Source organism: Myotis myotis, unplaced genomic scaffold (genome assembly GCF_014108235.1).
Source record: "Myotis myotis isolate mMyoMyo1 unplaced genomic scaffold, mMyoMyo1.p scaffold_m19_p_5, whole genome shotgun sequence".
NCBI classification, from domain to species: domain Eukaryota; kingdom Metazoa; phylum Chordata; class Mammalia; order Chiroptera; family Vespertilionidae; genus Myotis; species Myotis myotis.
The window spans coordinates 67,017,594-67,043,952 of record NW_023416357.1 but is presented as its reverse complement, the minus strand read 5'-3'; the positions used below and the strand labels follow the sequence as shown (position 1 = coordinate 67,043,952).

The 26,359-nt window shown below is 44.3% G+C and overlaps 1 protein-coding gene across 4 annotated transcripts in view; it reads left to right on the top strand.

Annotated features, from left to right (window-relative positions):
- MCC (MCC regulator of WNT signaling pathway) overlaps positions 1-26,359 on the top strand; it is a 237,668-nt gene that overhangs the window by 117,916 nt on the left and 93,393 nt on the right. For all 4 annotated transcript variants that reach the window (XM_036308048.1, XM_036308049.1, XM_036308046.1 and 1 more), the window contains exon 2: positions 20,890-21,003. In XM_036308048.1, coding sequence (XP_036163941.1) covers positions 20,890-21,003 — 114 coding nt within the window. The remainder of the gene's footprint in view (positions 1-20,889; positions 21,004-26,359) is intronic.

Genomic DNA, 26,359 nt, shown 5'->3' with positions numbered 1-26,359 from the left:
ACTGAGCCACATTGGCCAGGGCACCCCTTCCCCTTTTTATTCAAATAAGGTTACTTAGAAGGGGAAGAGATGTACATGGGAAGTAAATATTTCTCAGTGATAAAGCTGTAGGAAGTAGCTGACCACATACTGTGTGAGAGAAAATGAAGCATATTCCATATCTAGATGAATTGCCGAAGAAGCTAAGTAGTGCAATAACCTCCAAAACCTTACCCAGACTGTGAAATAACTTTAAAGAGGCAATTTTTGACTCCTGAGATGTTGACTCTGGCGGTTTTGTGGTCACCTGGACAGAAGCTGGGCCAGCCAGCTCTGAATTCTGTCTCATTTTTAAGTGGCACTTGGTCATCAGTATTAAGCCAGGTACCTGGATTTTTTGAGTTGAATTATGTTCATGTGGTATGGACTGTCCACGGGTATGTGTCTCTGTTGTCTTCCACTCCTTTTGTGGAGAGAAGTGTCCTATGTGTCCTCATACAGAATCCCTTTCCTAAGTAATTATTCTTTTCTTTCCCAAGACTCCCATAGTGTCTGAAGGTGGTCAACCAGCATTTGGATAGCTTTCCATTTTACTTTTTCTAGATTAAGAAGTTCAACTGATGGGAGGTGGGTCATAGGGGCAGGGAAGGGAGAGAGCCTTTGTTCAGTGAGGCTTCTTAGAACAGTGTCTGGGCTTCCTGGTGTGACAAGCAGATATCTCTGAAGCTCTCTGTGCCTTGAATCCCCACACTTTCTGGAGAATTCCTTCGCCGTAGCTGCTTTTTTCCATGGAGGTTGCCCAGTAATCACTGTGAAATGATATGGAACACAGAGCCACCAACTATGTTTTCTGAGTTAATTGGGTTTGCACCTGTTGCTTAACTGTGCATTTTTGCCCTTGTCAGCTGATTGCCAGAATGAACCTTAGTACACTGGGGGCAGAAATGCGGGCTAATGGGTTCCAGAGTGATGGGACAGCTCTGTATTCTGTGCTTCTTCTTTAGTCATTAGAGTCATGAAAACGGTCCCCTGTGTGATGGGAAGTTATCTTGTGCCCTGCTGCAGTTATGCTCTGAAGAACCTGTCTCAGGAACTTCCTTGTTGACATGCGCAGTTGTGAGTTAGAGGTTTTGTGTTGAAGACCATCTGAGTGAGCTTCCAGGAATTCCTGTTCTGTGATTTGATGAGGTCATGGCCAAACACCCCTGAAAAACAGAAACGGTTCACAAGAGCATCCAGCATGTTTGAAACCAAAGCTTGAGACACTCATCCCCAGCACTTGGGAGGAGTCTCAGTTCAGGATGCGTTCAGGATGCAGAAATCCTGACATTGGGAGCCAACATTCACTCTTTACTTTCTGAGACTCTCACTAGTATAAAGATGTTGAGAGTGACCTGGCAATATGTGGGTCCTAACCCCCCAATTTCAGGTCTTGTCCTTAAAGATCAGCTCCTCAGGGCTTCTGTGCGGGAGCAGAACACTGAGAGGTACTTGCTCATCCTGCATTGTTGGCCCCATCAGCAAAGAGAACGCAGTCCGTAATGTGACTTTTTGTCTAACTTTATAAAGTGTGTTAGAGATTAACACACAATTTTAAGGACTCAAGTAAGGGGAGCTGTAAAAGTCAGTAAGTACCACCTTGAACTGTTATCATGTATTGAAAATAGCATGTTTATAGTGCTTGTAACATGCGGCACTTATATAAACATTTCCCCATCTCCCCAGTATCCCTGGAAAGTGAATAGGGTAGATATTAACTTCCACAGAACAGATAAAGCAGCAGGAGTGGGTGGGGGCATGCAGAGATTGGGCCCTGAGGTACTTTCATTACAGGCACACACACACAAGCAGCCGAGCTTCCCATCATTCCTGTGGTGGTGGTTTGTCAGAAATTTTCAGAAATGTGGCTTCTTGCCCGGGAGATGGGAAAAGGGGGTATTGCTCAGTTCTATAAGAAAAGGATGTTTGTTTCTGCCACAAAGTAGAAATGAAGTCCATTGAAGAAAAGGATAAAAGAAGTAATGGAACTAGGTACATCCTACAGCTCTACTTGCCCTTGTTTAAAAGAAGTAATTGCTGGGAAGAAAGAAAAAATTTTAATATAGACACATTTGTTACTTTCTCTCCATGAACACCAGACCTACTGATGATCTTGTCCTTTAAAAAATAATAATAAAGCCACTTGTGCATCTTATTAAAAATCCTAAGAATTTTACATTGGAGTTGAAACGTGGGGGATCCATCTAATTCTACATAGTAGTTATGGCTGAGGTATCATGTACTTGCCGTGCCCAGAAGAAGGTACTTTACTTAACCGAAGTGAAGTTGGGCAATGCATAAATGCTGGAGCGGAATAAAAACATATCATTTATGCTGATCTTCCAAGCAGTGCCCTTTTCTGAATTGCCTCTTGCTGCTTGAATAGCTACTATTACGAGGCATTTTGTTTTCAAGACAGTCCTCTGATTGTTCCGCACTCTCACAGCAGCGCCTGGCGGCAGAGCTTTCTATTTTCTTCCCAGGTCATCCCACCCCAGTTCAAAAGGTGACCCGTCACGGGGAAGAGGGCAAGTCGATGCATTTTAAGAAACCACCCTTGTGTCTCCCCATGGCCAGAAGGTGACCAGCAATGAGTTTCTGAACTTGAACATTAACCCCTTTCTTTGCTCTGTACCTGAGCAGTTTGACTGAGTCTGAAAAGGGCATTCTTTTGCCAGAACAGCCTCCAGCTATTTCTCATGCCACAGCTCAGCTCCGCCCAATTATCTAAGCTTGAGTGCTCCTGACAGTGCCGGGTTGGGAGGGTGTGGGGATATCATTACAGGAGAGGATGCAAGGTGAAGGCTTTGACACATTTAGGTACAGAAATGGTGCTGCAAGGAGAAGTCTTTCAAAGGGTCCATGGTTGTTGTTGTTTTTTTTTCTTGACCTATAATGCTAATTTAATTATCTTCTCTTTATTTTCCTTCTGGGTTTCTTGGCTTCCTTCAGAATTAATGGCTGCCTCCATGCATACGGCCTACCCATTCTATTTCCCCTTTCCTCCTACCTTTGATTTTTTTCCTCTTCCCTTCTTAGCCACAACACAGTAAGAGTGATGCAGGTCATTGTCTCCTCTTCCCCTCTCCCCAGGTCAAAGGGCAGGCATCTGGGACAGTGGCGGTTCCAATATTTCTATGCAGGCAGATGCTCTGGGAAGGGGGAGACAGGAGGGGCTTGTCTTAAAGCTCTGCCTGCTTAGCCAACACAGTCTTTACACCAATTGGTTGCTTCTACTGAATGCCTACAGGAGCAGTCGTGGATATAATGGGCTGAAGCCTGCCTAAGATGTTGCTGCTGATCTAGCCCGAATCCAGGGGCTCTTTGCACTACAGACTGTAAGGGGCAAAATGCAGTCCATGAAATTAGCCTTGCTACGAGTCTTTTGCCCTGCCTGCTTCCCCAACTCCACTCACCCACCAATCTATTTGCCCTCTTTTCTGCCACCGCCACCTACCAGGTGGGCTTAATAAAAACATAAAGACAGCACAAAAGCATGGGTTGCCTGGCCTGCACCTGCTATTCAAATTTGGAGATTCAGGATTCCATAAACTGCAAGTTTTGTGCATATGGCATATTCTGGAATTTGAACTCACCATAGGGGAGTTCTGCTTCATATTATCATCTTTCATAGCATAAATTTATCATTCTTTATACTCTATTAACCTACCTCTATGGAAATCATTTGACTTATGGGGCAGAGCTAATCTTTTTTTAAAGTTTTGTAAAAAGAACGTCAATAACTGTACTTTCGTCCATAAAATGCAGTGGGAGAAAGAAATGCAAGTATATTTTTTCAGGTTTCAAAGAACAGATCATGTAAGCACTGGGCTAAATGGATATGAAGGTACTCTTAACATCTGGAGCTTATTAGGAAAAAACACATTTTCAGCAAAATTTTAACACTCCACATTTCAGTTATCAATTCCTTACGGCTCTCTGGTTGCCATATTGATGCAAGATGAATAGTGTATAAGCTCCACTAGTCTTGCTGTGACATGCCGTGGTTAATATTGCGTTAGTTATGTGAAATGACTAAAAAAAGTTCAGCATAACCTTGTGGCTTTACCTACAAGGATACTCTCAGGCTCTGTGTTTTCCCCAGGAAATGATACAATATGTTTCCACTTTTTCTTCGTGAACATAAATCCATTGCCCAACAGAATATAGTATCTGGAATGAGGTAGGATACATTTTTAATTTTTAAAATTTTGAGACAGTTGGCAAATTTTGAATAATTTTGATTTCTTTTAAGATGGCAATTGAAAGAGGAAGTTGATAGTTGTAGATCAGATTTCTCAGCCCCTGGAAAGACTATTTCAAAGAGAGTTTAGATCTGTTCCACTGCCAATGGAACAACAGATCTTTACCTTTCGCAGTCCGGCCTAGCGATTTTCAACTGCTGTGCCTCACGAATGTTTAAAACATGCAATGCCTGACAAATATCTACTCACAGGCACTGGCCTCTTTTCCCTTAGGTTGTCAAAGAAAAATTTAAAAATGACAACAGACAACACAATAGCCGTCCAGTGTGAATAAATCAAAAGTATGCCTCCCTTTTTTTTTTGGTCAGAATTTTAGTAATTATTCTTTTGTGTGCTATGAATTGAAAAAGGTTGGAAATCACTGCTCTAGCCTATTATTTGGGAGAGGAACCACTCCTTTATGTTGCAGTCACTTTAAGTAAGTGTCCAGTTCTGTTACAATCATTTTCTGGGTGGCTCTCGCCCAGCAGGCATGTGAATGCCATGGCTTAGGCCATAGGGCAGCAGGGAATGAAGAGTGCAAATCCTGTGCTACTGTCAGTGTTACTCTGTTATAGGAACCGCTATTGCCAGGGTTTAAAAACAAAACAGAAAACAAATAAGCAAAAGCTTACTTTGAGGTGCCCGTGCTTCCCTTGACATAACCTCTGCTTTTCTTCGCCCCATAACCGCTCTGGGGGTTGACTCACCTTTTCTGCTACAGTGCATCTGTTGGTGTAAAATGAGAGAATCATCAGGCTGGAATGATTCTGAGAGGCCATAGACTAAACACTCGGGCAGGGCTGCACCCACATTATCCCAGAGAGAGGAGACTCGCCCCTGTCTTGAAAGGCCTTCCAGAGGGGAATCCCACAGCCTGTGCTGTACCTTCTAAGACCTAACAAGCATCACTGTCAGGGGTGACGGGTACAGCAAACCTGAATCCCCCTCCTGCAACGCCAGCCCGTGGACCGGGGCTGTGCACACTGCCCTCCGTGTGAGAGCACATCATGTGCCTGTCGGCTGCCGCTAATTCACTTCCCACCTCAGAGCGAGGTGATCCCATTCCACTTCTGTGATATTTTTCTGGGAGCCCAGAAAGAAGCTCAATCTTTTTGATAAACGATGCTCTGGATTGAAATGGATGGGAAGACTATCTCACAGAGTCTTTGGATCTCATAATCCTGCTAATCCATCTCATAATGGCACTTGCATTTGAACTATAATATCACCAGCACTGTTTCATCATTAGCATTTCAGGGTTTTGACCTTACAGGGCAACTCGCTCGGCCTCTATGGAAACCGTCTGAATGCCGTTGTTTTCTGCCTCTGTGTTTGCTTCTATGCCTAGTGATCGACAGGAACACTTCTTCAGCAGTGAAGCTTAGCTTTAATAGTTCGGGGGAATTTGGGTTTTTGTATTGTTGAAACTGCAGTATTTCTAGTCGCTGCTGGATTTAGGCTTTCCTTTGACATCTTTATGTCGGAAATGGTTTATTCTTTGACAGAAATCTTTAAGACATTTTCTGCTCCCTGCCTTTCTGCTTTCAGGAAACAAAATAAGGCGGCTTTAGGGAATTTTTCTGTTTGCATTCCAGTGGTGTGTCTGCAAGGAGGTAGAGAAAAGATGTGTTGGGCGGAGGTGGGCATTGCAAGGGACTCGAGGATTAGATGTCACCTCTCTTGCTGTGTTATGTTTGAACTAAGAATGAGGCCTGGCTTTGTGGGCTTGGGAAGATGTGCAGCTCTGCCCGCCCTTATGAGCCCAGGAGCAATTTAATTTGCACATGAACCTATATCGTGGGAAGGGAGCAGTGCCATATCCTCTGCCGTTGGTGATTGCCCCAAAGGTCCCCACCTGCCCGAGCAACACGCAGCACTGAGCCCTGTCTGGGACCATGCGTGTGTTTGTTGGGAGCCACACGTATGGGCTGGAAGATGGTGCCTCCCCATGGGAGCTCCTTCCATTTAGAGAAAGTCTGAAGCAACTGATCAAACATGCACCCAGGGAACATTTCTCGCCTCAGCCCACTGGTGCGGCCGCCTCTTTACCCCTCCTGCGGCTTCCCGCCAAGGGAGGCGGGTGTTAGAGAAGAGTCCACGGCAGCCGCAGGTGGAGACCTCGTGTTGTCTTCAGCTCCCCTTCTGGGGTTAGTTCTGCCATCACACACACACACACACACACCACACACACACACACCGTACTTCATTAATTTCAGAATTAATTTCAGAATTAGCCTGTGAGATGGAGGGGGCAGGAAAAGGGAATAAATCACCTTATACGAGAGAAAATTGTCAAGGCATCTGTGATAAAAAGTGTTCCTTAGAGGGAAAGGGGGAAGGGGGCTCTGTTCATTGAAATAATGCTGAGTTGTTAGGCACCTATCTGAGTTATATTGTGTTGTGGTTTCTAGAGGCAAAGTGGCAGGAAACCCGGAGGGAGAAGCGGCTCCTCGCAGGAAAGAGCCGGAATGCTGTCAAGCTGGCCTCAGCCGCAGTGCTTCGTTCTAGTCTGTGGCCACCGGCTTGTGTTACAGCTTTCATCGCTGTTCTGACTTGTTTGTGATTTGGCAGGGGACTGTGAAGTCTCACCCAGCCCTGGCCAGGCTGGTGCTGGCCGGGGGGACAGGGCACACCCTCTTTGGGGAGCGGATGGCTCGCTTGCAGGACCGGGGTCTCTATGGGTCTGTTTGGTCACAGAGCTCCTCTTGCCCTTCACCTGCCGAAGCTTCTGCCCTCCAGCGCACAGGGGGTCTTGCTGAAACTCCCTTCGGATACCGGTGGATTCTCCCATGTGAGCTGTGTGCTATAAACCATCTGGTGCTGGGCGGCATCCAAATCTGCAATCTTAGCTTCTCCGATTCCCTCCCTTGGCCCACGCCAGCTCTGTGACCCCGGATACCCACAGTAAAGGAGATGCGGAGACGGTGAATGGGATGGGTCAGATTGCGAGTTTGGGGTTTCAGATCCTAGAAAAACTTACTCTGCCTCAGTTTCTTTATCTGCGAAATAAGGTAATAATAGTGCCTATCTTGCTTTGTGAGACTCCAGTGAAAACCCATGGGAGGCGATTGCGTGGCCCCTGGCACACAGTAAGTGTGCAGCCAGCATTCACGGCAGGTCGTGCCTGGTTCTAGGTAGCTCTCATCAAAAGGGACATTGGCTTCCTTGCCGGGCCATTGTCAAGATTTGACGACTTAGAGGGGATGCTAATGATACAGTGAACTATTTGGTGAGTTTGCAGAATAGAAGAGAGTACTATATTAAACATATTGTTTCACATATGCTATGTTAAGTATATTTACATTAGAAAAATGTCTGACATATTTGCTAGTGATGTGATCTCTAGATGGTGGGGTAAGGATAATGTAAGTTCTTTTATCTGAATTTTCTAATTTTCTAAATTTATCCATTCCACAAATAGTGTCTGAAGTTCGACCATGTGCCAGGCACAGTTCATCTTGTTCGTTGGCTATTTTCCCAGTTTCTTGACATGCCTGCCTTCTTGGAACTCAGAGTCTCATGGGGGAATGAATCAACCAGAAACCTGTATAATATATTGTCAAGTAGTAATAAGTGTTATAAAAAATAAAGAGTAAAAGGATAGAGAAGGGGGGTTGCGGGTAAGGAAAACTTATTCCAGGTGGTTGGTGGAGATGACGGGAAGGCAACCTGAATGAATTGAGGGAGGAGTGAGTATTCATATGGGAAATTATGATTCCTATGTTAAGCTGTTATATATAGTTCTCTATTTTGTTGACAACATGGTGTATTATGCATATCGTGCAATTTGCCCGACTAATCATTTTTTTATTATGAACAAATCTTTGTGCAGATCCTTGCTTATAGTAAGCGTTACCATTTAGATACATTCTTATGATAACTGATTTTGGGATCACTGTACATGTCCCACTTGGTTCTTGATCCTCTCTTACCTCATGATATGTAAGCTGGGGATGGGGTTACAGACCGGGTCTGAGGCACTCCAGTTTCTAGGCTGTTTAGGATTAATGCGTTTGCCTGCTTACCTGCAGGCCCGGCCAGGGTGCAGGCAGGGAGCAGCTGACTCAATTGCACATGTTGAAAGGCAAAGAGTAGATTACTGTGATGAGTGTGACCCGGGCCTCCGTGTGATGAGTCAGCCTGATTGCTTAATCAAGGTTTCTGTAAACAAGGAGAGAGCATAGTAACCCATCACTCTTTCAAGGCCCAGTGTATTTACCTTGACACTTTTTAGCAAGCGCAAAGCATGGCATGGTGCTCATCATAATGAGGATGGTAGTGGTCATGGTGGCCGACATTCTGCCAGGCAGCCTGGTGGTTAAGTGATTTACCTGCAGTATGTTCATTTAATCTACACCACTCTGTACGGTTATTGTTCCCATATCACAAGGTAAGTCAGCTGAGGCTGGGAAAATTTTTAACAGCAACACTGAGGCTAAACTGATACTCGGGACTGGGGTTTGTGTTTCTGTTTTTGTGATAGTGATAAAACCTATGTCCTTAACTAAGGAATTTCCCCCCGTTGTTCCTCTCCCTGCAGTCCTTCTCCCAGTCTCTCCCTTTTCTGGGAAGATGGTCCTGCTTGGGATCAGTATTGACTGGTTCAGGTGGTTTGGAAAGGAGAGAAGGATCAGCTTGTTCCTTCTATTTAAACACACTGTTCTCTGAAGCAGCCAGCAGGGCTCTGATGGGAGAGAACGCTGAGCAGACTTGAAATGTGTCCCTCCCGCCCTTTCCAGGTGCTTCGGACGCCATGCACCAGCAAGTGGCCCATCCGTCAGCAGCCCTGGGTGAGGACGGAGAAGCCCAGCCTGCCTGTGCCCTCACTGAAATGGGAGCTTGTTTATGGCATCAAGCACTTAAAGTGACTTTCTTTAAATGAAATAGTGCATGTTAAAGTATCTTTTAAAAGTTGACAGTGCATTTAACGACCGTACTGAGTATCTCAAATCAGCAACAACTTGGCTCCTGTGCTCTCACGAAAAGTCTGAATGTGTGTGCCTTGAGTTTTTATATAAAGTTTATATGTATATATTAATACATGTAAATTTATATATGTATGTATCTGTATATACATGTATACACACATACTCAAATCTAAATCTTCAGTCATTTTCCCAAAGAAAAAACACTGTCCTCAATTCAGTAAAAAAAAAAAAAAAAAAAAGGGCAGCGGGAGGAGTCTTCAAAACTGTTGCTGTAAAATACTAGGCCTTTCCTAATCTGCGGAGTTTATTGACTATTTCACCATTAAAGGTACTTTGTTTCTCTGGAATAAGGAATTCAATACGTGCTGAATTGGATCAATATAAAAATTTATGAACAATGCAGGCCTTGTCAGGAACTCTTTACTCCTGCTCATATAATTCTCTGTGGGAGTTTCTGCCTCAGGGATCACATCGGTAGTTAGAGCACGCTGAAATATTCATGTCCTCTGATTAGCCGGATTTAATTGTTACATCTTCATCTCCTTCATGATGTGTCATTAGGATGCAGCCCACCTTGAAATGTCAGTGGAGGCTGCTGGCTTATTGCAGTGTCTTTATTTTTCCTGTGTTCCTTTACAAATAACCTTGTATACATCTGTAATTCTGGTTTCCTTTGGGAATAACACCATCAGAAGTATGAAGTTATTTGTTAGTGGAAAATACCAAGTTATTTATTCCTACTAGCAACTCTTGTATTATAATATTTGTATAGTAACATTTAAAATATATATAATATGCTACTGTTTGGATTTTTTTATTTTTTTATTTTTTTAAGATCTATTAACTAAAGTGAGCTTTCCTCCCAGGTAGTTTAATTAGCAAAATTTAAGGGCTTTTTCACCTCCACTGCGATATTTTCCTCTTTAACTTTCACTCATAGGTTATGTAAATAGCTGGAGACTAGTTTTTCTTTGATTCCTTCCTGGATCTGATAGCAGCTGAATGGTCTTTATTTCTCAAAATATTGGAAGTTTTAAATAATACCATTTTCCCCCATGCTAATTTTGCATTTCTGCTTTTCCCTCTTATAAAAGGAACCTCTGAGACCTAATCTTCTCAACGGTTTCACAGGTATCTGCAAGGATCTGGGAAGTGCTATGATACTCTGTTGCAAAGCATGAGGCATAGTGAATGAACCGGCTCAGGGGTTAGACATACCCGGGCTTTCGTTCTAGCTCTGCCACTTACTAGTTGGACAGTTTACTGAACTTCTAAGCCTCAATTCCTACCTCTTTAAATTGGGATTGAATAGTAACCAGTTCATAAGGCAATGTGAATAATAATTGAGAGTGTTACATGCTTCGTATAGCAGCTAGCACATAGTAAACACTCACATGCTAGCTATTATTATTTCCAGGAAAATTATGTGATTTATTTTATTTTTTAATATATACATTTTTTTAAATTGATTTCAGACAGGAAGGGGGGAGAGAGAGAGAGAGAGAGAGAAACATCAGTGATGAGAGAGAATCACTGATCAGCTGCCTCCTGCATACCCCCTACTGGGGATTGAGCCCGCAACCCAGGAATGTGCCCTGACTGGGAATTGAACCATGGCCTCCTAGTTCATAGGTCAACTCTCAACCATTGAGCCAGACTTATTTTTCGAGGAGCATATGGGGTGGGATTCAGGGTTATCTGCAAATCCCACAAAGGCCAGCCTTGGTGATCTCCCATCCTTGAGAGTCACCTCCCTCCGTGGGAGTCATCTCACAGCCATTTGAGACAAAGAGTTGCTTCAGGCAAGTCCTAGGGCTGGTGGTGTGGCTGCTTTGTGAGTTGGCACCATCACCCATATCAGCCCCCTTGCAGATACCCATTTTTCTCTAATGGACCCCATCCATATTGAAGGAACCCTAGAATGCTGTTTTCAACAACTGAACTTATGGAGGTTTACAAAGTAAATCAGAGAACTGATCTCTCACTGAAATTACTGGCAAAGGAAAAGACAAAAGCTGCTGCTTTCTGAGTTGGTCTAGAGCTGCAAAAAGTGATTTGTGTGCAGTGAACAATCTTGTAGATGATATTTAATGAGTTTCAGATTTCAAGGTTATGAGCAGCCTTTCTTGAAATACTACCCAGCAGGTGCCCCAGCAGGACTTCTGGCAGCAAATAGGAATGTCCAGTCCTGGAAGCCGCTGGACAGGCCTGGTTGTGTCCATCTGGCAGGGACCGCTCCCCTTTTGCCAGGGATTTTGTTCTTATGTATCTGAATGAGAGCGCTGGGCTGGAGGGAGTCTCGGAGAGGAAGCTGAATGAGGCTGTTTTCTCGTGTGCAGATGTCTGTTGTTATTTCCAAGGACAGGGCTGGATGTATACAGTTTTTCACTCCCCGGGAGCTCCCGGGTGCCATATGGGAGAGTGGAAGCCTCTGGACAGGGCAGGAGGAAATCGGAATTTGATGAGCTTTGTTTCTCTGTGTCTGTTTCATGTCTTTATAGCGAGGGAAGTGGACTAGACATTATCAGATTTCTTCTGCGCTGATAACATTGTGTAAGATTGTCGTGTGCTTTCAGTTCCAAGGGAAAGAACTTTGATCAGTTCCACACAGTTCCTCGTGTGGTGAGCTTCTGCAGGTCCTTTCTGGGGCCAGTGGGCAAGGAAAGTATGCAAAGCCCCAAGCACAGATCTCAGGGTGGGGCCATTGGGTAGGAACCCTTCTCAAAAGGATGAAGAAGCACAGGAAGTGAAAGAGAACTTCCCAAATACACACTGAGCTGAGCTGACCGCCAACCCCCAGCGTCATCACTGCTCCGAGAGGCTCTCCCTGCTCCCCACCCCTGTGCCCTGCTTTTCCCCACCCCTGCTAGTGCCCACAGCTGACCTCCCACCCCACATCCTCCATCCCTCCCATGTACATGCCCTCACACACACATCCCACAAGCAAGGGAGAGCTGTGGCATGTTGAGTTGGAAGTGCTTGTGAGCACACAGCAGAGATTAGAGCACGGAGTATGTGTGTATTAATGTTTATTCTACTGTTTATTAGTTTCCTGCCCTCGGGCTGATTTTCTGTCCGTCCTCTGGGCCTTGGTTTCCTCATTTGTCAGGAGGGAATAATACCTATCTCACAGCATTGTGGTGAGGATTAAATGAGACACTGCATGAAATGTGCTTAGCCCAAGCGCCTGGTACCCATTAAACATTAAGCCAGTGGTCACTGTTGTGCCCAGATTTCAAGATCCCCAAGAAAACCACACCAGGGAGCCAGCCAGTCCGATGCAAAAGCAGAGGGTCCTTTATTGAGCTAGCTCGACTCCCCCTCCTGGCGGAGGCAGCGACCGGAAGCAGAGTGAAACCACCGTGGGAGAAACAGGGTTTTAATAGGGGGTGGAGTGAGGGGAGGGGAGCTGACTGTGGGCCCTGCCGATTGGCCAGGCACCAGTCGGGTCTTCTTACACAGGATGTGGTCATCTCTATGGCGTGCACGTCCCTTACACAGGATGTGGTCATCTCTATGGCACACACGTCCCTTGATTGTCATTGGTTAGTTTAAAGAAATCCCGGGCGTGGCCAGCAGGGGCCTGGGCTTCCGGGAAGAAGGTACTCTCCTGAGCACATGGCGGCTGCTCCAACATGGAGGGTACGGGGCAAGATGGAGGGCATAGCCCTCGCCCTTTCAGTCACTATTAATGTTATGATTCTTTTTTTTTTTTAATATATTTTTTATTGATTAAGATATTACATATGTGTCCTTGTCCCCACGTTACCCTCTACCCCCCCCACCCCCTCCGCTCATGCCCTCACCCCCCCGTTGTCCATGTCCATTGATTAGGCCTATATGCTTGCATATAAGTCCTTTGGTTGATCTTTCCCCCTTACCCCCACCCTCCCCTACCTTCCCTCCAAGTCCCGACAGTCCAATCAATGCCTCTCCGTCTCTGGATCAGTCCTTGTTCATCAGCTTATGTTGTTCATTATATTCCACAAATGAGTGAGATCATGTGGTATTTATCCGCTCTCCAGTTCCATCCATGCTGTGGCAAATGGTAAGAGTTCCTTTTTCTTCTTCCTCTTCTTAAAGAATACCTTTCAGCATTTCATATAATGCTGGTTTGGTGGTGATGAACTCCTTTAGCTTTTTCTTATCCGTGAAGCTCTTTATCTGACCTTCTATTCTGAATGATAGCTTTGCTGGATAAAGTAATCTTGGTTGCAGGTTCTTGCTATTCATCACTTTGAATATTTCTTGCCACTCTCTTCTGGCCTGCATGGTTTCTGTTGAGAAATCAGCTGACAGTCGTATGGGTACTCCCTTGTAGGTAACTGACTGTCTTTCTCTTGCTGCTTTTAAGATTCTCTCGTTATCTTTTGCTCTTGGCATTTTAATTATGATGTGTCTTGGTGTGGTCCTCTTTGGATTCCTTTTGTTTGGGGTTCTCTGCGCTTCCTGGACTTGTAAGTCCATTTCTTTCACCAGGTAGGGGAAGTTTTCTGTCATTATTTCTTCAAAAAGGTTTTCAATATCTTGCCCTCTCTCTCCTTCTGGTACCCCTATAATTCTCATGTTGGTACGCTTGAAGTTGTCCCAGAGGTTCCTTACACTATCTTCATATTTTTGGAATCTCTTTTCTTTTTTCTTTTTCGGTTGGGTATTTTTTGTTTCTTTGTATTTCAAATCTTTGACTTGATTCTTGGGATCCTCTTGTCTGCTGCTGGATCTCTGTAAATTATTCTTTATTTCAGTCAGTGTATACTTAATTTCTAGTTGGTCCTTTTTCATGTCCTCCATGGTCTCACTATACTTATTGAGGGATTCATTAAATTTATCGGCGGTTTCCATAAAATTCTTGAAAAACCTTATAAACGTGGCCTTGAACTCTATATCCAATCGTTTGCTTTCCTCCATTTCTGCCATTTGTGACCTGTTTCTTTGTCTCCGCATTTTGGCAGCTTCCCTGTGTTGATAGAGTGGCCCTGCGCGCCAGGTGTCCTGTAGGGCCCAGTAGCTCAGCCTCCCCAGTTACCTGGGGTGGACACTCTTGGTGCACTCTTGGTGCCTTGGTTGTTGTAGAATCACTGGGAGGAATTGACCTCCAGGCCAGTTGGCTGTGAGAATCAGCTGTGTCTAAAGTGGGAGAACTTCTGTGCTGAAGACACCCTTCTGGGGCAAGACTTGCTTCAGTGGGGCTTTGGTGCTCACTGAGTCTGCTCCCTGAGTGTGTCCCTTATGGATCTGAGGAGTTGCAAGCTGGGTGGTCCCCCTCTGACCACTGGGTACAGTGGCTCCTGGATCTAAGGAGGTGCTAATTCAGCCTCTGCCTGAGGCCACACAGCAGGAGCCACGAAGAGGCTCAGCTGTGAAGCAATGAAAGCCGCTGCGGGGCCTTGGGCCTTCTCTTGGAAGTTCCGGGTCTGCCCGGCTGGGCTGCAGTTAGGTACATTCACATGCAAAAGCCTCTGCCGCAGCCTGGGTGGGGCGGGGTCTCAGGGAATCCAAGGGCGGATCAAGGAGCTATGGCTGATTCTCCGCCCGGAGTCGCTGGTCTCAGTGACCCGCTAATTGCTGCAAGCACCTCTGAGGGAAAGCCGCCTTCAAGTTCGCCCGCTGCCGGACAGACCAGCTTCTCCCCGTATGGGTCCTGGGTCCCCAGAGACTTCCCGGAACCGGAGTTCAGAGCAGTCGGGAGCTTGTGATTCAAAAAGACAGCCGCGTCCTCAGGTGCCACCCCCTTTCCTCGAGCGCGCAAGCCGCCGTACCTCTGCACTTCACCTCCGCAGCGCCTCTGGCTCTCAGCGTGCTTTTCTTTCCTTCTAGTTGTAGAATTTACACTCAGCCAGCCTTTCTGTTGTTCTGGATGATGTTTGCTCAGTCCTTTGCGGTAATTTTCAATTGTTGTGTGAGGCGACAATTTCCCGGTGTTTACCTATGCCGCCATCTTAGTTTCTCCTAATGTTATGATTCTTATTATTACTATGGAGTTGACTAGAATTCTCAAAATATTCCGAGAGGCTGGCATTGGGTTTTGACACTGCCTGTCTTCTGCAGGGCTCTTCAGCTGATCGAATTCGATAAAGAGTAGGAAGCACCTAGTGTAGAACCTGCCGAGAGCATGTGTTTGGTAAAGTTTAGTTGCATTTGTTTCTTCCCCTTTAACAAAGAGGACAGTTCATGTGGTGAAAGAAGTTGGCACTGCCCATTGTCACCACTCAAGCATAAGCAAAATTGTGCATCCCTTGTACCTGGAGGGCAGGTGGCTCATTCAGGACAGGGTGGTAATGGCTTGGTGGGGAGGAAACAGAGGCTCCCTGACAGAGAATGGCATGACTTACAGGAGTGCCATTCAAGTAGCCAGGTCAGGTAAAGGAGACAGAAAGAGAGCAAGCACCCCTTGCCCTGGGGGAGCTTGCCTGCCAACAAAGCGGGGAGGCTGGCTCAGCCATCACACCTGGTGCCTTGGAGACTCTGGGGATGAACTCGCTCCTCTGTCTCAGGTGTGGCTGTGGAAGCCATGGGTCCCACTGAAGGCGGTGCTGTTAAAGAGCCGATCCAAGCCTCAGGAAGATGAGCTAACTAGTGGACTTGGAGTTTGACAGCCTAGATTCCGGTCCTGGGTCCTGTTCATCCATGGTGATCCTGGGGGAAAGGACTTGTGCCTCAGCCAACTGGGATTCATAGCTTCCCTGCAGGTCACAGAGCTGTGGGTTAAAGGTGAAGATCCAATGGGGTGATGCACGGGAGAGTACCAGTAAACAGGACGGTGCCAGCACGTGTTTGCTGTTTTTATTGCTAGTGGAGTAAGATGGAGGAGCACATTATCACCGACAATACACAGTGGTGCTCTTGGGGGCTCACCAGAGTCCTTGAGCTGCTGGCTTAAAAGGGCAGCTTAAGAAGTGTGACGCCATTTGTCTCATGGCTAATGTGTAACAGGAAAGACATCTGTGCTCTTGGCCCAAAAGGAGCCGACGGGAGAGGCCATCAAAAAGGCACGGCTAGCTTCTCACCTGGGCCCAGGCAGCTGGACACTATCCGTCAGAGGCTAAATGAGCTCATCCTAATAGCCAGTTGGACAATGAAATATTAGTCAAGTAATGTTTCATCCAGAAATAACGACCATTTTGACAGTTAGGTTGCAGCCCAATTTCCAGGTTGTTTGGAACCTAGAAATGTGAAGCAGGGCTGAAAACAGCCTAGGGCAGTGGTCGCCAAACTGCAGCTCGCGAGCCACATGCGGCTCTTTGGCCCCTTGAGTGTGGCTCTTCCACAAAATACCACGTGCGGGCACGCACGTACAGTGCGATTGAAACTTCGTGGCCCATGCGCAGAAGTCGGTATTTTGTGGGAATCCTCCGAGGATGATCTAAATGTTCCTTGGGTGGGACTTAGTCTGAGAAGGCTGTTGACTTGAAACATGGCTGGAAAAGAGGAACACTCACCTGGTTCCAGTCACCACGCTGCTCACTCTGTGGATGCTGTCTCATCTGACTTTATGGCAGCCCTGTAACAAGGCAATTAAATAAACTGTCCGAAGACAACCCACCAGTAAGTGGCATAAATGAGATTTGAACCCAGGCTTATCTGATTCTTATAAATGAGGATTAAGTCAACTTCACTTGCCAGAGTACCTCAACATAATGTTGGTCTGTACAACAGAGGTCTGTTTCTCATGTCCTGTTACAGACGTCTGGACATTCCAAAGGATAGGATGGCGCTACAAAACTGTTAGGGAATCGGGCACCTTTCAGCTCCCTGGAAGGTGACCTGATCTTTATGAAGCAAGATGGCTGCTCCATCCATCACATTAATATACCAAGCAAGGAAGAGAAAAAGGGCAGGCCCTCTTTCAAAAATATTTTCCCAGAACTCCCTCATAATGTTCCGCTTACATCTTATTGGCCAGAGCATTGTCACATGTCTACATCTAGCTCCAACTGCAAGGGAGGCTGAAAACTGGGACACGGTAGCTGAACTGCAGTATAACCAGCTAAAAATCAAGGTCTTCTTCCTGAGCATGAAGAGAGAAGTGTGTTGGGAGAGACTAGCACTGACTCCAAATATATTTTCTTCCTCTTTGGTGAGTGAAACAGCTTCAAGTAATGGTACTTCATAGTTCATATGTCTGAAGTTCTAACTCGTTAGAGGCCATTTCAGAAACCAGAATATAAGTAACAAGACCCCCCAAATGATATATATGTAATTTTCCTACTATAGATCTTGTCAATTTTGGTAAATTTATCTTTCCTGAGATTTAAACCCACTGTCACTCCTTTTGAAAATTACCCAGAAAGAACTTTATACTCATTTCCAATGCCTATCTTGACACTATACAGGTTCCATCACACTGCCTGTAGCGCCGCCCACACTCTCCAGCTTATGAATTTGCAGAGATACCACCAGCTCTGGCAGGATGAGCGGATGAGATGCAGAAAGAAGGGAGGGCTAACAGCTTTTGATTACCGAGTTATTGATAAGGTGGGACCAGGAGAGCTGCTGAACTGAGATTCACAGGGAGTGGGGAGCACACCTTGGGGTGGGAACTTATCTATGTCCAGTCACCAGGTGGTAAAGGAGGGGCCTGTCAGCTCGATTCCAAGCAACAGGTCTTGTGACTTGTGAGCAAACTTTTCCCCCTCTCCCTCCCATCCTCTGTAGTTATGGCTTCTGCTGAGTAATTGCCAGTAACATTAGGGACATGTGTGTATTCTACCTCATTTTTAAAGTTTTACCTTCTATTGGAAAAGCTGGTGGGTGGGAAGGAAGATGCAGCAAGGGAGGAAAATAACCCTTTTCAATTTTTCCGATACAGCTGGTATGTGCAGAAAACACAATCACAACCCTTTTGTTTAATACAAAAGCCTCTTTCTCTTTTAAAAAGAATTAAGTATCCAAAAATAGTTTGAAACTACCCAGAGGCCACCACTAAACTTTAGAATGTTTTCTTTCTGGTTTATTTTTTTTTTATTACATTTTCATTTTTTTAATAATTAGAGGGAAATATTTAAAGTAAAAATTGTATTCTCATAGAAAAACCCTGAAAATTACTGTCACAACATCATATAGTGAGGAAAGGGCACTGGTGGCCTTGGTTCTGATGTTAAGCTGTCCCTGGGACCTTGAGTAAGCTAGTTATCTCTGGGTTTCAGATACTCACCTGCAGGTTGGAAGTGGGAGATGCCAAGTACAGTACTAGGGCCCTTTCCTCACCAGACATCTGTGTTAGGGCATATGAGACAGTCTGCAAAACTTAATGCGGGATCATGGAGCTGGCATCAAATCCAGATGTTTCTTAATTTGGGATCCATGAATATTTCCAGGGTGTGTTCTCGCCATAATTAGGTGGGACACATGCATGAACCCCCAATTTATACTCTTTTGTAAGAGAAAGGCCAATCACATTTATGAGAGTCTTAAGGAATCTGTGACCTGAGGAAGGTTAAGAACCACTGGTCGACTCTCCTACTCTCACTTTATGGACAGGCCCCTTCCGTCAGGGAAGTGAAGGGACTTCCTCCGAATGCTCATCCTGTGGCTCTTCCTGCCAATCTGGAGAGCAGCGCTCTCTCTCCTCCATGGAAGTGACCCATCCTGGGTGCCCTCTGCTCTGCACTACGATGGAAATAACTCCTCTAGGTCTCCCCATCTGGCCCAGCCTCCTCTGGCATTTTTCCCCCTAATTCTCCCCCCGCCCCTTCAGGCAACCCTGTCCCCCAGAAGTCGGAGGGGAGATGCTGTAAGGGAGGAAACAGGCTGACACAGTCAAGGTCCTCGTTCCCACTCCTTTATTTCTGAAAGAACATCTCAGCTCTCCGTGTAGTTTATCCTTCTCGCCAGAAGTGACATGGAGAACCTTCTCCCAAGACCTGACATAATAGTGCAAAGGGCACAGTGTCTGACGCTGAAGGAAAATCCTCAGATTGACAGCTCATAGGAGGAGGGTCACCCCAGTTGCTAAGGGAGTGGATTGTGTCCCACTCTACCATATGGGAAGCAAAACAGCCTCAAAAAGATTGTACAATGGGAACACTGTGGTGTTTGTGCTGAGAATTCATCAGACAGAACCTTGTATGTGAAACCCAAAGTGACCTTTTCGGAGGGCCCTAGCCCTCCATAGGAAGGCAAATACCACCAGATTGCCTGACATTTCCTTTTTTAATTTCAAGCATTCCCGATTTCAGGTCGGCTATTGATCTGTTGGTTTGCAGCCCCGATGCAGTTAAGTGAAGTCACTTTCATTGCTGTTAGAGACTAATATAAACTACTGTTTTGAAATCCCAGTGTCCTCCCTGTATCTCCTTCTCCCTGCCTCATAACACCACCCCCTCCCCAAAGCCTGCCAGCCAACAACATGCAGTGTAGATGGTGCCGGTTGCAGAAAAGGGCATTTTTCTAAACCTGAAATTCAAATCTTCAGAGTTGAACTATGTACTGTTGTACTGCGTCCATTTTTTAAAGATCACATTTATTTGTTCACTCCTTACTTTGAGTCCCTCTTGGCAGAAGCTACAAAAAAAAAAAAATTTCTAAAGAGGAGGGTTTGTTAATTCTAGTCAGTCACCCAAATGTAATGTGGAACTCAGCTAGGGAATGTGCTGAGCTCCACCTGGAACTGATGATGAAGACAGATGAGAAGCGGTAACTCAGAGAGCAAAGGTTGAAAGGCGGCATTGCCCCGGGATTAGTGTTTTGGATGGATCTTAGGGCTAGTCCCGTCCACTGGTCCCGGAAGCCCCAGCAGGCAGGTGTGCGGCAGGTGCGTGTGCAGCTGGAGCTTGGTGTTCAGAACTTGAAAGTTGAGCTCTTGAGATCCTGGCAGTGCATGGTGCCACTTGTTCCTCTGGTGAAGAGCGTTCTCCCTGGCTCCGGTTACCCTGAGAGAATTGGCCAGGGAAAGATACCTGGATGGATTCTTGGTTGGTCTGTTCACAGCATAATTTACCAGAGTCTGGCTGCTGCTCCTCTGAGAGGACCTGCTGGTGCAAAAGCATCTGGTCAGTCTGGTCCAGCTGGGGGACAGTGAGGAAGAATGAGCCACCAAAAAACTAACAGGCAACTGTAGGAGGAGACCATATGAAGAAATGAGCTCTCCCATCTTTTTTCTTAAAACTCAGCCCCAGGGGAGAAAGGGGTGGGTGGAGGTGGAAGAGGGCATAGAGGGGATAAATGGTGATGGAAAAAATTAAATTAATTAAAAAATTTAAAAACTCAGCCCTTTGGTCTGTCTGTTGTTCACACAGCAATGTGGGTGATTGAATTGCAACAAACATTTGAATTGCCCTATTCAACATTCATATTTTTTCCAAAGGTAGAAGCTAATTCTGTTCTGCCTTATCCTTCTCATGTTGAAAATCAGGCAGCCCCACACCAGCTCTTAATATCATCCTTGCTGAGGAACTCAGGGAAAGCCCCTAGAATGAGAAGCTTTGCTCTCCATCCTGATTTGACCTTTCAAAATTAGGTCTCACTGCCTACATACAATAGTTTTCTCCTGTTACATTTAGGGTGATCATACAACCCAGCTTCCTATAAGACATCTGATTTATGTCTGTTGTCCCCTGAGATTAATAGCACCCGAAGCATCCCGTTTGAGGTGAAACATTTTTTATATGATCACACTAATTACAGGGAATGAAAGGAAGGAAATGAGTTTCTGCTGAAGGTTCTAACCTTGTGCTCCTTTCTTTCTGTCGCCGCAGCTCCACTTGGCAGCCCTGGCATCACTCAAGGGAGACATAGTGGAGCTTAATAAACGTCTGCAGCAAACAGAGCGGGAACGGGATCTTCTGGAAAAGAAATTGGCCAAGGCACAGGTAAGGGACTGGAAAGACTTTCAACTTTCTTTATTGTGAGATAAAATGTAGATATAGACATTCCCACAAAACAAATTATAACTTAACTAGAGGCCTGGTGCATACAATTTGTGAACATGGGGGGTGTCCCTCAGCCCGGCCTGTACCCTCTCGTAGTCTGGGAGCACTCAGGGGATGTCCGACTGCCGGCTTAGCGCTGCCGTGGAGGCAAGAGAGGCTCCCACCACCGCCACTGTGCTCGCCAGCCATGAGCCCAGCTTCTGGCTGAGCGTCATTCCCCCTGTGGGAGCGCACTGACCACCAGGGGACAGCTCCTGCATTGAGCGTTTGCCCCCTGGTGGTCAGTGTGCGTCATAGCAACCGGTTGTTCTGCCATTTGCTCGATTTGCATATTAGCCTTTTATAATACAGGATGAGCAAACATCCTCATGACCACTGTCCAGGCCAAGAAATAGTACTTGCCAGTCATCCAATCCCACTTTCCCTCCCACCAAGGTGACTCCTACCATGACCTTTTATAATTGTATTAGAGGCCTGATGCACGAAAATTCGTGCAAGAGTAGGCCTTCCTTCCCCCAGCTGCCAGCACCAGCTTCCCTCCCGCACCCAGGACCCGGGCTTCCCCCCTCTGACTGCCAGCAGGCACTGGGACCCGGGCTGGCTTCCCTCAGGCCCCAGCTTCATCAGGAAGGACATCCAGAATGCGTCCAGAAGACATCCAGTCTAATTAGCATATTACCCTTTTATTATTTTAGATTTTCTGCTTCTTTATAGTTTCCCACTAAAGTCTATAGATAGTAGAGTTTAGTCTTATCCATTTAAAAACTGTTTTCATTGAATCTCTTCATCTACAGGTTTTTCCTCTATTCTTTGTTTGCCTTATAATTAATCTGTTAAAGCCTGACCACTTGACCTATAGTTCCCCACAGTCTGGATGCTGATGATTGCACACTCAGTGCAGTTCCACATGTGCCTCTGTCCCTGCATTTCCTGCATTAGCAGTTGGATGCAGAGGCTCAGTCAGATGGGCAGCATATAACGGTTGTCTTGCTTCCAGTAATGTTAGCAGCTATTGACACTCAATGCCTAAGTTCATTGATTCATGAGGACTTATAAATCATGGTATTTTAGTTCTGACCATTTCTTTTTTAGTTATTAATTCTTTCTTAGTTATTAACTGCTTTCAAGAGACAATGTCCATCATGTATGATTTATTGAAACAATGATATAGTTCATAGAGAAAGAGCAGAATTAATGCTTCATTCTTTTAATTTATTTAACATTTTTCAAAATAATGAATTGATTATGATTTTCTGAAAGTACCTAATTATTTTTTTCAAATATTGTTATGAATTTATGGATTTAAACATATTTGGGTTTCAATTCATTATAATTATTTTCCTTGCAGAAACTCAAATTATAGTAAGAACCTCTTTAAGTTGGTTTCAGAGTTTTTTGACATGAGCCTAATAGTTATTCCAGGTTCACCTAGTACATTTTTGCCCCAAACTTGGAATAAATCATTCTCCAAGTAGCCCTCATTTACACAAGAAAAATGGTATTTCAAGACCACAATCTCAGTGCTAAGGGGGCTTATTGCTTCTAGGTTGGTCATTACTTTTACAGACAGGAAATCATTTATTTAATTATCTATCTGTATATGTATGTATAAATTTTAAGATAAAATACCATAGGAGTTATGCTAATTGCTCCTATTCAAATTGGGGAAAATTGAATTGCCCTATTCAACTTCCATATTTTCCAAAGGTAAAAGTTAATTTGGTTCTGCTTTACCCTTACTTCTTACATTGAGAATCAGGGGGCCCCACACCAGCCCTCAATCATTGACCTTGCTGAGTTACTCAGAGAAGACTACAGAGTACTTTTATTTAGCTTCTTCTGTATTTTATCTTTATTTTTTTCTTTTCATACTGAGAATCCTGATTCTTAAAGTTACAGAGGATGACTGAATTAGAATATTTCATAAGTACTTATTTGTTTTATTCCATATTATATACAAACAGGCTCAGGATAATATTAGCACTCCCATAAAAATATAATTACTGAAGAGAATTTTAAAAAATTTTGTCATTATGCTCTCCACATATCCCCAATTTTTTGCCATTGTACTACATCCACACTCCTGACTATGGCCATTACAGCCTGTCCTGCCTCCCTTTCAGTCCTCAACAATATGTTTAATGTTGACCAGGGTCCTTATGTCGATGTCACTCCTCTGCTTTTCGATTCCTCAGAGAGGATTCATTAAAATAATCTTCTCCAAGTCCTTGCTTGTTAATAATAGTGTGTTGGTGCCCTTCATACTTGAAAGGCATTTTTGCTGAATAGAAAGCCCTTGGCTCATCTTTTCTTTACTTGAATATGTTTTTTTAATTCTCTTTTGGCAGACAGTGTTGCTCTCAAAGTCTAATAATAATACAACTTTCTTTTCCCTCACTTACTTATTCTAGATGTCCATAGCATTTTATTTCTTTTTATTTAAGTCCAGTCATTTTACTAGAGCAGTTCTTAATCTTAATCATTCTGGTTAGATATTCTCAGGTTTGCTGTGTATTATGTTGATTATATTTTAAAATAAATGTTTTTAATATCTGGTAAGGTTTTTTTAAAAATTTTTAATGTTTAATATTAGTTTAGTTCCCTTTTATTTTTTATTCTTCAAGGATGCTTATTATTTGTAGGCGAGGTTTTCTTTGCCTGTCTTCAGTATCTGTCACTATTTCAAATGATTTATATCTCTCTCTTTTTAGTTTGTTCTTCCTATTCTCCACCTTCTGTTTCTCTTGGGGTATTATATGTTGTTTATTCCCGCTTGTGTGCCTCCTAGTTTAGTCTTTATTTCTGAAATGCATTTTTTCTTATTTCTGTTTTTTCTGTGTTCTAATACCTTCTGAGTTTTTCTGATTTTGAATTACGTTCTTTTGTGTCTTATGTCATTTTATTTCCTGTAAGTCTTTTAACTTATTTTGAAATAGTAAGCTATTATATTGGGCTTTTTCTCCCTCTCATCTATTTTGTGGCATGCTTTCATGGTTTATAGGGACGTTATTCTGCTCTTTAATTCCCCTTCCTTATAACCTTTGTATGGAATTTGACCTCAGTACTTTTGTGTTTCATTTTTATGTGAAAAAATAGCTTCCTTGAACTTTCAGAAGGTAGGATTTATGATGGCTTTTTTTTTTTTTAAGTTCATAGAGCTAGGTCTTCGGCTGTCATGTAGTCCACAGTGTGGCAGCTTGCTTTCTGCTTCTACCTGGCTCTGTTCCCCTCGCCTGCTTCTACCTGGGCCTGTTCTTTCCTTTGTCTCTGTTACCCCCCACTCGTTCCATTTTGACCCACTCCCTGCAGTTTTTCCTCCTGGAGAGGAAGCCTGGGATCAGTCTTGACAGTTCGCAGAGATCATCAGCTGCTTTAGCCCTTTCCGATCAGCTGCTTTAGTCCCTGCAGATCTGACTGTGCGTCCCTTGCTCACTCACTCTAGGCTCAGGCAAAAGCCCCTCCTGGGTTTGGCCGCTGTTCGCCAGTGGGCCCTCTCAGTTTCCTGTGTGCGCTGATTTGGTTATTTGGGGCTTTTCCAGTTCTCAGACCTGCCATCCTAGTCCTTCCCTGTGCTTCTGCCCACACAGACACCACTCAGGTCTTGTGGAGGGCGGTGGTTTGTCTCTACCTGCTTGTGTTCTGTTGCTCAAGGGGGTACCTTGTTTCTAAGTGGTTGATTGTGCTGTGTAGGTGCTCTGTCAGTTTTGATGTGGGAATTTGGAGAGACTGAAAAACCAGGCTGCCGCAGTCATCAGTCTCTAGAATGACCTGTGGGAAGTTTTGAAACCTCGTGTCTCATATTCATAGACTGTTCGAGTCAGGAGGAAAGACCCTTTGTACTTAAGATCATCTATGTTCACATTTGACAGGCTACTCAGAGAATTAACTTGCTTACCCAAGGTCAATGACTAGCTTAGACCAGAGCCAGGCAGGGCCACCAGTGTCCTTTTCGGTTTTCACTTAGATAGAAACTTTACGTCAAATATTTTCCTTTTGATTATAAAAGTAATAAAAATGTGATAGAAAATCAACTGGAGAGATAGCTCTCCAGTGGTGGGCTCTGGTGAGTTAAAACTTCTTTAATACTTTTATTTCATAAGGGTTTTTTTGAGAAAGGGGTTATTTTTTAATTAAAGAAAATATACAATGGAGTTAAGTGACTGTGTTTTCTACTTTACAACCCTGCAAAGTCAGCTGTTGTTAATAGTTCTTACCAATGAGACTTATTTTTTAAAAGGAAAATAAATTATGAATGCTTTTAATTGGAAACTGTCATGTACCACCGTCTTGGATTTTAAAAGGTGACCAGGAAGGTATTTCTGAAACTATAAGCCTAAAAAGACAGAGCAGCTTGTGTAGAGGATAGTAAAAAGGCCATGGACAGCTTTTCCTGGGCTGTGTCAAGGACTGATTCATCCCCCTTCTCACTCACCTATGATCAAGACATTCTCATGGAATAGTTTTTAATGGTTGGTTTTACTCCTAATGGCAATAGTCACATCATAGTGCCACCAATTAACTTTCGCTTGTTTGCATTCTTACCCTAAATATACTTAAAAATTACTGTCTGTTCCTTTCACTGGAGATGTGTTCCCAGTTCAGATACTAGGGCCCAGGAAAGAGAGCATGCAAAAAAAAAAAAAAAAAGCCAAACTTGAGAGTCTCATACCTTTTATAAAGGTGAGATTTGTGCAAGAAAAAATAAGAACGACGAAATGACTGTGCCATGCTTTCTGTGCTATGTGCCTTGCTAAATGATTTATGTTAGAATGAGGCTTTACCAGATTTTGGAAGTACAGGTTCATATGTAAATTTATGCTCTGAGGCTTTAGTAAGGTTTACCAGCTCTCTAAATATTACAGAGCTACGATTAAACCGAAAATGTTAAATTTAAATCTTGGGTGTGTTCTTTTGAAATAATCAAAACGAGCTTCAGTATCTGTTGAGTAATTATTAATGGTGACACTGGAACTGGCTGAAGAAGAGAAGTTAATTATCCATGGTCATGGGATCAACCAGTCTGTAGAGTTTTGGGAGTAGTGATGAAGAAGGAAGAGAGCTGAGTAAAGGAGCCCAGAACCAGTATGATGAGGAAGACAAAGCACTTCTGTATCAGTTTTCCACTGCTGTGTAATAAATTGTCACTTACTGATCTAAAACAACGCACATTTATTATCTCACAGTTTCTATGCTTTGGGAGCCCAGGCATGGCTTTGCTGGGTCCTCTGCAAGTTTCACTCAAGGTGTTGGGCAGAGCTGAATGCTCATCTGGAGGGTCGACTGGGGAGGAATCTGC